General features: G+C 46.1%; 2 protein-coding genes across 2 annotated transcripts in view; both read right to left on the bottom strand.

The window, feature by feature from the left end:
• LOC119281012 (poly [ADP-ribose] polymerase tankyrase-2-like) overlaps positions 1-1,977 on the bottom strand; it is a 7,213-nt gene extending 5,236 nt beyond the window's left edge. The window contains exons 1-5 of the mRNA XM_037561666.1: positions 1,832-1,977; positions 1,676-1,729; positions 586-768; positions 351-482; positions 63-202 (exon numbers count right to left, since the gene is read on the bottom strand). Of these exons, the coding sequence (XP_037417563.1) occupies positions 63-202; positions 351-482; positions 586-768; positions 1,676-1,729; positions 1,832-1,868 (546 nt within the window). The 5' untranslated portion in view covers positions 1,869-1,977. The remainder of the gene's footprint in view (positions 1-62; positions 203-350; positions 483-585; positions 769-1,675; positions 1,730-1,831) is intronic.
• Positions 1,978-4,882: 2,905 nt separating this feature from the next.
• Positions 4,883-7,162, bottom strand: LOC119279412. The gene is made up of 6 exons (XM_037560651.1): positions 7,031-7,162; positions 6,513-6,950; positions 6,134-6,432; positions 5,777-6,041; positions 5,322-5,700; positions 4,883-5,244 (listed from the first exon to the last, which is right to left on the bottom strand). Exons 1-6 carry the CDS (start codon positions 7,121-7,123, stop codon positions 4,955-4,957), a joined length of 1,764 nt encoding a protein of 587 aa, XP_037416548.1. The 5' UTR covers positions 7,124-7,162; the 3' UTR covers positions 4,883-4,954.
• Between the last annotated feature and the right edge of the window lie 8,958 nt (positions 7,163-16,120).

The following is a 16,120-nucleotide window of genomic DNA, read 5'->3' on the forward strand; positions in this document are numbered from 1 at the left end:
AAAAAGTATATGTGCAAATTAACTCTGAATCAAGAGAAATAAAAAAAGTGAAGGCCATATACATTTGCGTTGTGATCCAACAAAATCTTCAGTGTGTTATCCTTCCCATTTGCAGCAGCCACAAATGCTGGTGTTCCACGGCCATAGTTTATGTCGATTGGAACTCCTTTTGAAAGGAGGAACTCTGTCACGTTGCAGCATCCTGTTGTAAACAAAATGATTCCATAACTCATGTTCTGCCACAATAATTAAACATAGTGTACTAGAGTAGTAGAGTAAATAACTACTAGTACATCTTAGTAAAAATAACCATCTTCGAGAAATCTTGTGTGTGTGTCAGGGAGAAGAACCTGCAGCCACAGCATGGTGGAGAACTGTGCGTCCTTTGTCATCTGCTTTCAATATATCACCACCATGATCAAGAAAATACTTGACTGTAGCAACATCATCAGACGAGGCTGACAACATAAATGGAGTTGCACCTGTGATAACACACAATTGTCAGCGCGATCATAGATGTCATGCTAGCAATCATTGACATGGCAGCCACCAGTTTTAAAAATGAAGAAAGGGATAGATAAAGACCCCCTAGAGCACCAGCTCCATATCCAGGAGCATTTACATCTCCATTAAGCTCCTCCACCAAATACTTGCAAACCTCCAGTTGTGCAAAACATGCCGCCGTGTGCAACACAGAATATCCATTGATGTTGAAAGAAAAAATCGCCGATGGGTCACCCTTTCCTTTGGTAAGATTCTTTATAATACCTTCCCCAAAAGTAAACATAATGACATTATAGAAACAAATAGACCAATTAACAAGATAGAAGACCAAAAGAAAAGAAGCAAGCATGCGAAATGGACAACTACTTCATGAAGTTCAAGGGACCAATCTGAAGCATTGCTGGACAGCCATCCAGTGAAAAACTGAAAATACATGACAAAACACAACGTTTTAGAGTACTTCTACACTATAAATTGTGATGTGGTGGACAGTTAGATCGTTTCATCGAAAGTTGTCACGTTTATACCATGATTTTTCAGCTGATCTATGCATGTGTCTGCTGAGTAGTGCACTGCAAACGATCTAGTCATGTGAGTGCGACGGTCGGTCCTAAAACTGCATGTCATGGACTCATGGTTACCATCAGAAAAATACTAGTGTTGATGAGTACGGAAAACATTACATTTGTTACTGGATAGCAAACTGTTACAAGTAAAACATTCGACCAGAACTATTCCCTCCGTTCGGAATTACTTGTCATAAAAATGGATGTATCTACAATTAAAATACATCTAGATACATTTATTTTTTGAACGAGTAATTCCGAACGGAGGGAGTATGTTTGTATGACAGCTTATATGAAGATAAATGTACCGGAAGTCGGTGCCCGCTGTAACTATGCAAGATAACTGAGCGTCGCATCAACATGGACCAAAACAAAATCATACACGTGGCAGATTCAGTGCTATATTCAAGCAAATCTAGTTTTCCACCGCTGCTAAGTGCTAACTCAAAGCCTATGTTTGTAACGCATTATCACCAAGTACTTTCCGAAGGCGATGCAGCATGTCTTAACAACAACCTCCGAACTCACGAAACTAACTAAGCAGCCTCGACCGAAGTGACGAAAAAGCAGAAGAATCGACGCAGTGGAAAAGAGGAAAGGGCTACCTTTGAGGAGACCAAGGTTGCCGTCGATGGCCGCGTTCATTAGATCCTTCTTAACTGCACGCGCGCGCGCACGATCGCCATTAGAAACGAAGCCGGGGGGTCAGGCAGAGGGTAACGAACGCGGGAGCGAGCAATGAGGGGCTAGAGTCGACGTACGGGCATCGTTGGGGCAGTAGACGAGCGGCTGAGTCATGGCTCAGCCCCGGCGATCTAGCTTGCCCGCTCGCGGGGTGGAAGCTTCCGGAGGCGGCGATGAAGAAGAACCCTGCGGACTGGCGGACTGCGGTGCCGTGCGGTGCGGAGTTGGGGCTTTGGCCAGCAGGCCGTTGGATTAGTCGTCGTGGCAGGATGTCGCACCATAAAACGACGTATGCGATTTATGCGCTGCACCGAGCCTTTTTCTAGGAACGGGAGTGTTTTATATTGATCCAACCCTCTGTGTGCTGCGTGGGGTGATGCTCTAGTCAATGTTGGTTCAACAATATTTGGATCTCGTCTCAAGGGGCAGGGCGAGTGGCTATTGCGGTCTTCAAAACCTGGTATGACGACGGCGTTTACGAGTGTCGTCTTTTTTTATTGTTGGTTCAGTGTAATTTCCAATCTCTGGCGGACGGCGTACAATCAGAGAAAGAAAAAGATTAATATGATCTTTATTGTAATTTTATTTTGTACTAGTCATTTTATGTCCAGTAGTTGTCCACCCATTATATTGACATTTGTTTTCCTCGATATTAATCATATCTAAGATACCCTACCACATGGCATGAGTGGTCAGCTATCTCAAGTTAAGTTATGACAAGTATTTGATGAAGAAGAATGAGCAGAAGAAAAGAAAAGGAGATCTAAGATTCCTTTTGGGTGTCTTTGTTCAAAAAATGAAAATTGTAGGGATACTACAGGGTTGGGCCCTAGAACCATACATGAAAATTTTGCTAAATTATGCACATCCCGATTCAACTCTCTTATTTCGTTGTCGAAGATGACCACCTAAAACGAGTCATTTCTGACTATTTCCTTTAAGACCGGGCCATAGCTAGCAAGTCTATTGTCTAAATTCAAAAGAAAATCAGGGGTAAAACCAAGTTTAATTCATCAAACACCACAAAGTATGGGATAAAATTCGGGTCATGGGACTGGCCAAACCAAACGTGACGTCCCAGACCTAACAAAAAGAAAAACCTGGCTAGACACTGGATGTGTTTGATTCCTGGGCTAACCCACGATGGGACAAGGATAGCCTGTTTTTAGATGGATACCACCTGTTTGGTTCGTGGGCGAATAGAGATGATCCCAGTTAGATAATTCAAACTTCGAATATTCCTTCAAAATCGGGCTCTCAGCGTCCAGGAGAAAGTCACGGATTTGGGCTTCCCTCGCACGCACGCCGCGAAATGTTTTTCTGCCACAGACCCCACCTTAGAGCATCTCTAGTGGATCCTGCAACCGACCGTCCCGCAAAACTCATTTACGGTATCCCTGAAACGATTTTTGCAGGACGTCAGACGCTTAGCCGAAATAGATCCTTCATACCGATACCACATACTCAAATTTGTAGTTCGCGCTTAAACATAGATCACCGGAGTTCAAACATAGGATATGGGAGTTCATCATACTACATACCATACTGGAGTTCATACAAACCAAAATTAAACAGTTCTACTAAACGGAAAGCGTACTAGATCTACTTGTCGTCATTGTCGCCCTCCTCGTCGGCGACGGCGGGCGGGTTGCCATGGAGGGTTAATCGTATGGTTTTTAAAACTAGCATGGTTTTTACAGCAATTTCGGAAATTAGCAGTGCTAACAAGTTATTTGCAAAATTAGCACCCCGTCGGCCTCCCATTGGCCGAAGAGTGGCTCTTCGGCTAGCCGTTGACCGAAGAGGGCACTTCTGCCTCCCGTTGGTCGAAGTGTGCCCCAACTAGGCCGAAAAGGACTCTTCAGCTTCCCATAGGCCGAAGAGCACTCTTTGGTCAACCGTAGGCCGAAGAGTCCCCGGGCCCCACCTTTTCGCGTGAACAGGTGACCGAAGTTGCATGGTCGCGCTCTTCTTCTTACTGTAGGCCGAAAAGGGTTTTTTATTATGACTTACGAATGTTGTGTAACCATTTTGCAATGAAAAAAAATTGCACAGCCCTTTCCGTAAATATTTTCCCGCCAACTCTTTCCCCTCCATATGTTCCCGCCAACCCTTTCCCGCCATATGTTCACGCCACCCGTTTCCCGCCAACCCTTTCCCGCCATATGTTCCCGCCACCCGTTTCCCGCCAACCCTTTCCCGCCATATGTTCCCGCCAACTCTTTCCCTCCATACCCCAGTCGTTCTTTCCCGCCATTTTCTCTCCTCTCTACCTATAAAACCCCCTTGACTCGGAGGTGAATAAGTAGTCCAGTGTAGTCAAGATGTCCCATTATCCTTTTGATCGTAGTTTTCACCCTGAGATGAGCAGCACTCTTCTGAGGCTAGCTACCGATTTCAGGATGGACAATAGGATAGTTCCATGGGAAGAACTCACCGGTAGTGACACCATAATGAATGAGTTGGCTCACCAATTACGTAGGGCCGGGTGGCCTGAAAGGACTTATGCGGAGGTACGTAAAGAACTTCTTAGGTTGAATGAAAGGTGGAAGAAGGTAGTGGAGCCGAAGAGTGAAACTTTTAGAAGGACTTTAGAAAAGCATCCATTTTTATGGACTGAGGAGAGCGAGGACGAAGATGATATCTTCATGCCGCCGCTCCCGGGTTCCGCATCATCGAAGGGCAAGAGTTCTGCATCGTCAAAGGGCAAGAGTTCTGCATCCACGAAGGGCAAGAGTTCTGCATCGTCGAAGGGCAAGAGTTCTGCATCCACGAAGGGCAAGAGTTCTGCATCGTCGAAGGGCAAGAGTTCTGCATCAACGGAGGATGACGATGATGACTTCATGTAGTATGTAAGCTGTATTCCAGTTGTACCTCAACAAGTAGGGCATTATGTTCTACGTTAATTTCATTTTGTAGTATGTAAGCTGTATTTATTAAGTTCAACCGCACCGTTTAATTTAGATGTGCTTGTATCTTAATTATCGGTTGTAGTCTCTTTGAAAATGTAACTGGAATAACAATGCGAATTAATAGTAATATGTCTCTCGCATACATAAAACGATATATGTCTCCTTATTAGATAGAAGCAAGTGCAATAGTAACACATACATGAAGCATGCCTCATACATAAATACTGACTCACGTATGCGAATAGTCTGAAACTAACATAGATAATGACTCATACATAGATAATCATATCACTGCGGGGGTCGACGACGAATCTGGGTCTTCCTCGGGCGAGGACCGGAAGGCGATAAGTGCTGAGGCGGTGGACGATGCTCACGAAAACCACGACCATAGATAACCTCGTCTGTCACTGTCTGTGTCTCCTGCGACGGTGGTGGTGGTGGAGTGTGAAACACCGTGTGCGAGAAGTCATAAATGTTTTCAGCTTGGTCATCGTCATCGCCATAGCCCTCTAATCCACATCCATCACCACTAAGTATCGGTGATTGCACTGAATGCATGAACTGTCGCGACTGGTTGCCTACCGCAATATAGTAAAACGGGTAAAATTAATTTGCGAACCTACAATGTTGAAAAGAATGTACAAAGTAGTGTTACCTAGTTCCATTTGATGAGACCAGGAAGAGGTGCCTGGTTGAGAAGGCGATGGCTGATTCCAGGAAGAGCTCCCTGGTTGTGAAGGAGATGGTTGATGCACAGAGAGGCGTGGTTGCTGCACGGAGTGTCGTGGTTCTGAACGCTGCACAGAGTGTCGTGGTTTTGAACGATGGACAGAGGGACGTGGGGGCCGATGTGCGGGACGAGGAATGACAACATCCGTAGATCGCCTACATGTAAGTGATGCGTAAATCCCTCTTAACTTCTCATCCATACGCCTCAACCATGAGAGGTGCTCTGGCTGTGGGATAGTATCCCCCCTCTCAACCTGCCGCATTAAAGCGGAAACCTCCTCTCGCGCCTGGACTGTCAAGTCACTCTGCACATGAAGAGTTAACCCATTGTATATGATAAGGTTATGATAGAACTACACATATGAGAAGCATGACACGTACCGCGTGGTGTCTCGTTCCCACAACAGAGGTAGTTGGGTACATATCGCTGGTTAGAGGGGCTTCAATCTGATCAGGAGCAGCTGATGGAACCAAGTAGATCCTCGTTGTATGCCGGTAAGTTTGTAAATACAACCCAAACTTGTCCCAGTCAAAGAGCCCAACCTCATTCCAGATATTTGTCGGTGCCGTAGTCCATTCTTGAACGTAAGGGCTAGTGCTCTGAAGCCAAACAGCCATGGACTTGTTTCCTCCTACGCGACTGTACCTGAGATTGACAGATTAATCAGATTGACATGCGCGTTGCATGGTTAGATATATTCTGAATGTAGTGCTGACAACTTTAATATTATTACTTACTTGTGAACGTGGTCTGGTATCCGTGGAATATCTGGAATTGTAGGCTCTTGACATAGACGAAACTGTCTCATCACCCTATGAAGAGCCATCTCCTCAACCGTCACGTCGAACACCAACTTTGCCTTGGTCATCCAGTAGTGCCGATCTCTAGTGCATAAGGCAGAGATCCCAACTGGATACCTGGATGTTATAGTCTGATACGAGTAGGGCTCCCAGATAACTTGATCCTCGTGCAAACTATCAAACTGCACCGTGAAGGACGGGTAGCAGCCCTTCACCTGGGTATGTGCAAACTGTCTCTGTACATGACAACAAATTTACATTAGTAATACTATTGCACGGCAAAAATAATCGAAGGAATTACATAATTTAAAACTACCTCTCTCCGTGCCCAAACAGATCCCATAGTAGGCAAGTCGCCGATAGCAGGCACGTAAGCCCCTGCCATGTCCTCCAACCCAAACGGTGTGTCAATGGAGACATAGGGTCGTCCAATAGGGAATCTCTCGTAAGACCAGAGCTGCAACAATAGTGGACATCCAACCAGACCTGACTTTCTAGACTTCAATAAGCAACCTTTGCACAAGCCTCTATACGTAGCTGCTAACACGGCAGAACCAAAACTCCTCTGGACAATATCCGCAGGGCAACGTGCGTCAGCTATCTCTCGTGCAATACCGATGAATCGTGCATCAACAGTGGTCACGTGGTTCTCCGTGAACATCGTCTTGCCGAACAACCATAGAATATATGCCTCTAGGGATCGATCAATCTGTGCGTCTGACAAATCTACTGCGGGGTATCCTAATGAGACAATCTACATAGAAAACATACAATTGTGTGAACGATGTACTATTGGTAACTAAAAAAACATAGTCATGTGGCCACGAAGGTTACCTGAAACTGGCTCAACCACCTAAAACGTGGCCCGTGAGGATCATCGTTTAAGCCCGTAGCAGTTGGCACCGCAGCTAGAAAACGGGCCTGCATATTTGCAAGCTAGCCAGGTTCTGCCTCTAAAGGACCTATGACATCACTGGCCAAAGGTAATCCCAACAAGTAGGAGACATCCTGTAAAGTAGGCGCCATCTCTCCCCAGGGAAAGTGAAAGGTGTGTGTCTCTGGTCTCCATCTATCTACTAAGCAAGTAAGGAGTGACCTGTCGTAAGAGAATCGTTTCACTTGCCTCTTTTTCAACTGCATTGGTTCACCTGCCTCATCCAAGTTCGGATGGTCAATCCACTCTTCCAACGTACCCTCAACCAACCGTGCCAAGGGTAGAAGTCCAGCCCAACTTAACCTACAAAAAAAGAGAATGTAGCATGAAAAGTAAGTAATTATATGTTTCAATACCTATGTCAAACATGTAAGGCACTATATGTATCAATACCTATCAACCCATGAAGGGTGTATCATCCAGTTAGTCTTCGGGGTGCGAGTGACCAAAACGTCTAAGTTCTTGCCCCCTTGCATAAGTGCAGCCCAGTGACCTCTATCAATTGTACCATTAAGCAACGGATACAAAGACATATCTGCAATCAAAATATAGTCCAGACATTACAAATTAATACATAGTTCAGACATACAAAGTAAAACATAGTTCAGTCGACATTACAAATTAATACATAGTTCGGACATACAAAGTAAAATATAGTCCAGCCGACATTACAAATTAATACATAGTTCAGACATTGCAAAATAAAACATAGTCCAGACGATATTACAAATTAAAACATTCTCCCCCACATTATATAGCTTCTGAGTTATTCCTTCCTCGTCCTTCCCTTCGGCCTCGACTGCCACGACCACGTCCGCCTCTTGCTCCTGTTGTTGCAGCCATCGATGTGGAAGCACTCGTCGATGTGGAAGCACCATCTTTGTTCAGGTCAGGACAATATTTCATCCTATGCCCATAAGCCGCGCATAGCAAACATTGTCTGGTTGCTCCACCAGCTTCAGATTGGTCCATATCATTTCGGATTCGACGGGCCTTACGTCGACCCCTGCTTGTTCGCCGAAGTTCTGGATCCGGGATGTATACTCTCTCACCGTCGTTAACCTTGTTGAAATTGCCAACGACTCTAAACCCTGTCATCTCACCGGTCCATGTGTTCAGTACAACCTCTTTTAAGTAGTATGGCGACACAAAGGAGACGGCAGCCAACTCAATCTGGCCACAGGCAGCCAACACATGTGAGCAAGGCAGGTGCAACAAATTTGGTTTGTTGCATGTACACTCACACGTTGGATAAAATTCCGTTCCAATTTTTACCTCATGCGTCTTCACCTCATTCGCAGAACCAAAACCATCAGTAGGTAGCTGAACCTCATACCTCCTTTCCTGATTACCTACGAGTCTCATAGTGTGCTTCTTTGCTTTCTCTATCTTCTCTACCATATACTCCATGACACGGCTACAGTAAGGTGTGTTCTGATTATCTATAATATGCTTCTTTGCTAACTCATGTCGGTCTCTGAAATATCTCAAAGTGCCATGGAATACAGCCTCCACAATAGCTGTGAGTGGCAATGCTCTATTCCCTCTGAGTACAAAGTTATACACCTTTGCAAGGTTGGTTGTCATGTGGCCATACCTAGCTCCATGGGTGTCATGCAACAAAGACCAATTCACGGGAGACTCTTTCTCTATCCACTCTGAAAAATCCTTTATTGCCCTCCCCTTCTTTCTCTTAGTATTAGGAGGGTCAATTGCTGGCAAGTCACAGAGACCAACTGGCTCCTCTAGCTCCACCATGAGTGTTGCTAATTGTTGTTGGTCCTTTTCCATTTTCTTCCTGGCATGGACCTGCTTCTTAGTAAACTCATCAAGTTTTGACCAAATAAATTGGTATTTACGCTCCTGGTTCTTCTTGCACATTTTTTTAAACAAGTTCATCAACCGCTTGTTCTTAAACTGTGAGAAAAAGTTAGCCCCAAGATGGCGCATGCACCACCGGCTCTGCAAATCCTTCCAAGGTGTTGGTTCATCTACTGTTGGATTCCTTACTGTCTTCACAGCCTTCAATATACCAGCATGCCTATCATGAATGACACACACGTTTGGTCGATCCTTCACGATGGCAATTTTCACTTTCCGAAAGAACCACACCCAGCTCAGAAAGTTCTCACCCTCCACAAATGCCATGGCAAGTGGAATGATTTGATTGTTTCCATCCACGCCAATGGCAGTCAGGATTTGCCCTTTGTACTGACCAGTCAGGAATGTACCATCCACAAACATCACAGGAGGACAATGCCGGAAAGCTTCAATGCACATAGAGAAAGAGAATAATACTCGTTTCAACACCTTGAAACCTGGTATACTCAGCAACCTTGTATGTTGTACGTTAACATAAGTGCCGGGATTCCTCTCCTTCAGTACATCCAGGAGACGGACAACATTATCATATGAGTCAAAGAACGTCCCAAACCTTTCCTCCATAGCCTTCTGCTTAGCCCTCCAAGCCTTCCCATAACGAATGTCATAATTCCATCTGACCTTCACTGCTGTCTGGATGTGTTTTGCTTCCATATCTTTTTTCTCCACTATCTCAGTATACATGAGTTGCGCAATGAGAGTTGAAGTCAGGTTTGGATGACAAACCAACAAGTTTTTCCTCACACAATTATGTGGGACCACATTCGTGACAACCCAGTGGATGTTATACTTCGGCACGTGCCCGTGCACCTTTGCAGGACAACCTGTTTCAACACACTTCACGGTATAGTTTGTTGGGTTTGATCTGTCTGTCCGGAAAACCCTCTGAGTAGACATAGCCCACTTTATCACTGCATACTTCAATTTTTTATTTGTATCAAACATAGCCCCTATCTGGACTTGGTTCAGATTATATTGCCATGGAGTCTCATGGCCATCGTTCACAGTAAGGCCGGTGGATATGTCCTGATTCCATGCAGAAGGAATCGGTACCTCCACTTCATCCTCAGAACTTTCAGAATCCAGATCCTCTGCATATCCATCATCGTTCTCTTCCTCCATCACCCTCTGCATTTCATCGCCTTCCTCATCCCCATCAGCAACACCAGAACCAGCTAATATTATCGACTGAATATTCTGCCCAGTATCATGACCACAAACATTGTCTAGCATGTAGTCTGAATCCTTCTCGGTTTGGCTAGGATCCACATCCGGTGGCTGTGACCCGGATAAATGAATCTCGTTAGCAACTCGACTATCCTGGCCGGGTTCATACCCCACATGGAGTTGTACGGTATTCTCCTCGTTCGCCACTGGCTGCACTAGGACATATGGGTGGATTCTTCGGTCTCGGCAACGACTTAACAAGGTCAACCAATGCTGGCTCGTATCTATCGGCATCAACTCCCACTTGACATTTTTACAGGATTTGGTCCACAATGCATGAATACTGACGGAACATACTTCAGAATCCAACCCAAAACTAGTAGTCAACCAGTGCTTCAACTGTCTAATGTCCACTCTGTCCGGGTCTGAAAGTGTCACGACGCCATTTTTAAACTCGCTAAGATCAACCCCCAACTCATTATATCGAACATTACCAGGGCCATAGTAAACAGTCAAATTTACTGATACAGACATTTTCACCTGTCAGACATTGCCACCTTCTAATTAATCGCAATGAAAAAATTGTTACCGGCTACACTAACTATCCGCTAAAATGCCAACACAAACCAATTAACACTAATAAAATGTGACGCGTGATTATACCTTCGACGCGTGTGGCCACCTCACGAAGAACTTGCACCAACAGACACCACCAACGCCACCCCCTCGGCAGCACGAAGCTGCACCTCCTCCTCACCAGCCAAACCGCCTCCTCCTCCTCAGCCCACCATGGCCTCTCCTCCTCACCCCATCATGACTCCACCTCACTTGTACGCACAAATAGCTATCCCATTGGGAAAAAATGACCGTAGGCCGATGGAGATGGCTACGATCTACCGTTTCTGTGCTTTGGATTCAAAAATAGGTGGAGAAATGAAGAGATCAGCGAGGGGGGCGATGTACAAAGAGGAACGAGAGAGACAGAGGAAGAACAGCGAGAGGAGAAAGAAGATGTCACTCGGGCCTTATCCGCTACTCTTCGGCCACTGGTAAGACGAAGACCTCTTCGGTCGCTGGCTGGCCGAAGAGGCCCATCTTCGGTCTCTGGCTGGCCGAAGAGGCCCGTCTTCGACCCAGTTCGCGCACGCTTCGGCCTGGCTTAACCGAAGACGTGTCTTCGGGCTTCCGCAGGCCGAAAAGGTCCACTTCGGCCAACCGTTGACCGACGGGCCGCTAGTTTTGCAAATAACGTATCGACACTGCTAGTTTCCGAAATTGCTATAAAAAACGTGCTACTTTTAAAAAAAAATCTGGTACATGAGGGTGCTGGAGAGGACCTGCATGAGCTGATACTCCTCGAAGTGCGTCGGGACGCGCGCGGTCGCAGCTTCATCTCCGGTGGCGGCGGCTTCCTTGGCCTGCGACCACGCCTTCTCTGCCTCCCGGTGACGCTTTAGCGCCGGGGAGAAGATGCGGCCGAGGCGGCAGAAGTTCGTCCACGCGCGAGCACCAGCATTGCAAGAGCGGACGCCCCGGGTGCATGCCTTCTCCTTCCGCTGTTCATCCACCAGCGGGCGGAGAGAGGAGCTCCCGGCCTCCGCGTCGTGGCAGCGCTTGCGGGGTGGGTTGCCGCCGAGCCCGCTTCGGCCGCTGTTCCCGCTGCGTGCACTGAGCCCCCCTCGGCCATCCCAACCGACACCCAACGACGATATCTCCAGCAAGTTCGAGTGGGTAAACTCACCGGAGATTTAGGCTGAACTTCACGGGATTTCTCGCTGGAGGAGAAAAAACGTGGCGGAGGGGAATGAAGGAAAAGCCGGATGCGAACCCTAAATCGACCCGGATCCGGCATATATACTGGAATCGCGGGCGGTTTACAGGCCTCCCGTAAATGTTTCAAGGGCCGGATCCTTCTTGCCTGACCTGCTCGGGTTGAAATTTTAGGTTGTTCCGTAAACTTGCCGGGAAAACGTGCCCTGGCGAGGTCATATGGGATCTGCTAGAGATGATCTTGTCTCTTTCTCCCCTTTCCATCTGCTCCCGCTTCTATCCAGTGGCGGCGGCCGCTGCAGATCAAAGTGCGACAGGCCGGTAGCGAAGGACAGTGCGCGGCGGCCTGGCTTTCTCCTTCCTTGTGGTTCCCTCTCTCCTCCCTTTCTTCTCTCTCCGGCACAAGCTTGACAACAGAGGTCATGGCATCGGCAGCAGACATACGTGAGTGCCGTGCGCGGCCGTCAGTGCCCTGCGAATGGAGGAAGCTCCCTCTGGCTGGTGCTGCTGGCTTGTGCTCTTCTCTCGGAAAGACGGGGAGGGGACGCAAGCCCACGCTGCTGGTTGGTGCTGGCTGGGCACTTGATGCTGCTTGCATGTGCTCTGCTTCGGCGGGTTATGCTGTGTGTGCTTTGCTCAGGTGGGTTGTGATGTGCGTGCGTCTTGTGCTAATTTTGTCTCTCGATTTTGTTAGTGTAGAGAAATTACTTGAGAATGGAAATTTGGAACGCCTCTAATCAGCTGCTAATGCTTATGTGTGTACATGTGATGTCTATTCTCTGTACCTCAACAGATTAGAATTTCACCCTGAATCTAGATGCACTACTGTTTTTCAAAGAGAAAAATTCACTCTAGGGCCTGTAACTTGCACTGGTGTCCACTTTAATCCCTGTGGTTAGAAATACCCAAAATATAGTCACTAAACTTGCTTGAGGGGGTCGTCTACGGCCGTTATATGATTTGGTCTATGTACATGCTGATCTGGCCCGAGTCAACCGCTGCCAAGTGTGCTTTGACTGCCACATCTGCCAGCTCGGTCGAATACGCATGCACACAGATTTTTCTTTTGCAAAGTCGCCAGAACTTAAAAGACCTACCCCCCCACCTGGTCGGACCGAGCCGCACTCTGTTCCCCACCTGGTCGGACCGAGCCACCCACACTCGCTCGCTCTTCTTCTCCCCTGCTCGTCGTTGCTGCCGGGGTGGTTGCCTCGAGGTCGCCGGCGTGGGCGAGTGTGGCGAGGGCCCCATGAGCTCGTCGTCGGACGCTGAGCCGCCGCCGTCCCCGCCATTTGGAAGGGGCATGCGTGACATCCCTCTTGCACCGACGCGGCGGCAGGACCATGCCTCGCCGCCCCTCTATGGTACGCCACCATCGTCGGCACGTTCTGTAGTCGATCTGTCCGTTTTAGCTCCGGGGAAGAGTTTCCGTTCGAGTCAATTGCGCACAATTGCTAGGGTTTGGGCTATTTCTCTACCCTTTGCCACAGATGGTGTATGCGTGTAGGGTTTTAGCAGCGGGTGTTGAACATATTGTCAGATCAAAGTTAGGGTTTCGTCTGGGCTATGGATGTTGTGTTTGGAGATGATCTAGGGTTTGCAGAGCAAAATTAGGGTTTGATTTTGTGCTGGATATGTTAGGGGAAGGCCATGCCCTGTTAAATTGGTCGAAAATGTTTGCTTGATATGGCATGTTTGTTGATCATAAGGCGTTTTAACCATGAAATGATCGTTTTGCTCATGAAAGATCATATATTTGTTCAGTGGAGGCCATGGATCGGTGCTTTTGTTCTGTAAGATGTTTGAATTTTGCTCTGTAACATGTCTGAATTTTGTAATGTCTGAACATGTCTGAATTTCGTAATGTTTGAACTTGTATGTACATTGACACTGAGCATTGGCACTTTTCTTGTTTTGGTCCAATTAAATTCTTTACTGCTTGCTTAGTACCTAGGATTAGGTCCTGCTTACTTAGTTAACTGAGCTAGTGGTGGTTTGATGCAATATCTGAACTATTGGAGTTAACTGGACATTTCAGTTTTTCTGAATTTTCATAAATATCTCTATTTACCTTGTCTGAACATTGTCACTTTGATTGTTTTGCAGGACCCCTAAGCAACCACTTCTTTGTTGAGGTCATACTTGGTGGCTATTTCCTTTGTGTAGGCAAGCATAGGGATTACCACAAAGGCCACTCCATTTGGTATGACTACCGTGACATAGATAACTGGACACCTACTATTCTTGCTAGCCTAGTGGAGGAAATTGGGTATGAGTTTGAGGGCAGGATCAAGGCTTACTATTGTGTTCCTAGGTTGACAGTGTACAAGAATTGATTAAGAGAGATTAAGATAGGGGACAACACTATGACAGAGAACATGAAGGATTGTGCTCTGGATGGTAACCATTTTCAGCAAATATTTCTTGATCCTGATGAGAGCATGAGATCATATATTTCACATGTTCCGGTTCATTTTGATGATGAGGATCCTCCATTTGCCAAATTTAGTGGAATTGGGCCAAAGAAAGAGCAAGTGCAACAAGTGCAGGTTGAGCTAGATCAAGATGACCAACAAGAGGACCATGTTGAGCAAGTTCTAGTGGCACAGGAGCAGGCTGAGCAAGAGCAAGATCATGAGGCTGAGCAAGGTCAAGTTGAAGATGCACTATCAGAAAGTGAGGAAGAGTCAGAAGAAGAGGATTACATGCCAGGACCACCTCAACCAGGAGAGTACATGCATACATTTCAGTTTGAGTTCAGGGGGAGAAGAAAAACCTGTAGGGTTTTAAACATGGATGCAGCAGATACAGTTGGTGATTCAGTAATGCAGGATTCAGATGAAGATTTCATTCCACATATTGTTGATTCAGATATTGATCTGCAAGATGATGATGACTTGTTTGACAAGAATGTTGATTGTGAGAAAGGTAAATGTAAAGCAGTCCAAGAAGAACCTGATGATCCTACTGAAGATGTGGACATGTGCTTGCCTTCTTCTGATGAAGATAAGGTTAAGATGAATTTCAAATGTTTCAGAGAAGAAGACCTGTCTAAACCAGAGTTCTAAGTTGGTCAGACATTTGCAAGTGTTGAACTAACGAGGAAAGCTATCAAGGAGTCAGCTGTCATGAAAGGGTTGACATCAAGTGCCCTAGAAATGATAGGAAAAGAGTTAAGGCCATTTGTGAAGATGGGTGCCCTTGGTCTTTGTTTGCATCATTTGATGGGAGAATCACCTGCTTCATAATCAAGAAGTATAACCCAAAGCATACCTGCATAAAGAAATGGAGTGTCAAGTCATTCACTGCTCCCTTCATGGCAGGAAAATATCTTGATTCATTCAGAGCAGATGAAAACATGAACATGGAGAATTTTTCAAGGGTTGTTCAGAAGGACTGGAACATGAAAACAACAAGGAACAAACTTAGAAGGGTCAGGAGACTAGTGAAGAAAGTCATTGAAGGAGATGAGTTAGAGTAGTATAACAATATGTTGGATTATGTAGCAAAATTCAAAAGATCAAACCCAGACAGCTCTTTCTATGTAGGTGTCAATGATGGCATATTTGGAAGTTGGTATTTCTCCCTGGATGCTTGCAAAAGGGGTTTCATGCAAGCCTACAGGCCTGTCATATATTTAGATGGATACCACTTGAAGACAACGTATGGAGGTGTTCTGTTGTGTGTTGTTGGCATTGATCCCAATGACTGCATTTACCCTCTAGCTTTTGTAGTTGTTGAGGTAGATAACACTAACACATGGAAATGGTTTCTGTCAAATCTAAAGAGTGACTTGGGAGTGACTTGGGAATACTGAACATGGAGCCATGGACTATAATGTCAGACAAGCAAAAGGGGCTGATCAAGGGAGTGAGGCAGCATTTCCTGATGCAGAGCACAAACACTGTGTTAGGTATATATGACAACATTTTCAGTAAGCACACAAAGGAGATGTACTTAAGAACCAGTTATAGAAGTGTGCAAGAAGCACAACACCAGAACTGTGGGCTGTAAGAATGGAGGAAATGAAGGCCATCAGCTTAGAAGCATACAAATGGCTTGACAAGCTACCACCCAACACTTGGGTTAGGGGGTTCCAAAGAGAATTGGCCAAGTGTGATATCCTTGTGAATAACAGCTGTGAGGTTTTCAACAAATATATTCTTGAGGCC

Source organism: Triticum dicoccoides, chromosome 3B (assembly GCF_002162155.2).
Source record: "Triticum dicoccoides isolate Atlit2015 ecotype Zavitan chromosome 3B, WEW_v2.0, whole genome shotgun sequence".
In the NCBI taxonomy this organism is placed as follows: Eukaryota; Viridiplantae; Streptophyta; class Magnoliopsida; order Poales; family Poaceae; genus Triticum; species Triticum dicoccoides.

What these genes read in the sequence shown, in the direction of transcription:
- LOC119279412 (XM_037560651.1), bottom strand. Translation starts at nt 7,123, where the DNA reads ATGCAGGCCCGTTTTCTAGCTGCGGTGCCAACTGCTACGGGCTTAAAC. An exon ending in CTGTTTGGGCACGGAGAGAG is followed by an intron (nt 6,433 to 6,512) that starts GTAGTTTTAAAT and finishes TGTCATGTACAG; the next exon opens with AGACAGTTTGCACATACCCA. An exon ending in TGGGAACGAGACACCACGCG is followed by an intron (nt 5,701 to 5,776) that starts GTACGTGTCATG and finishes CTTCATGTGCAG; the next exon opens with AGTGACTTGACAGTCCAGGC.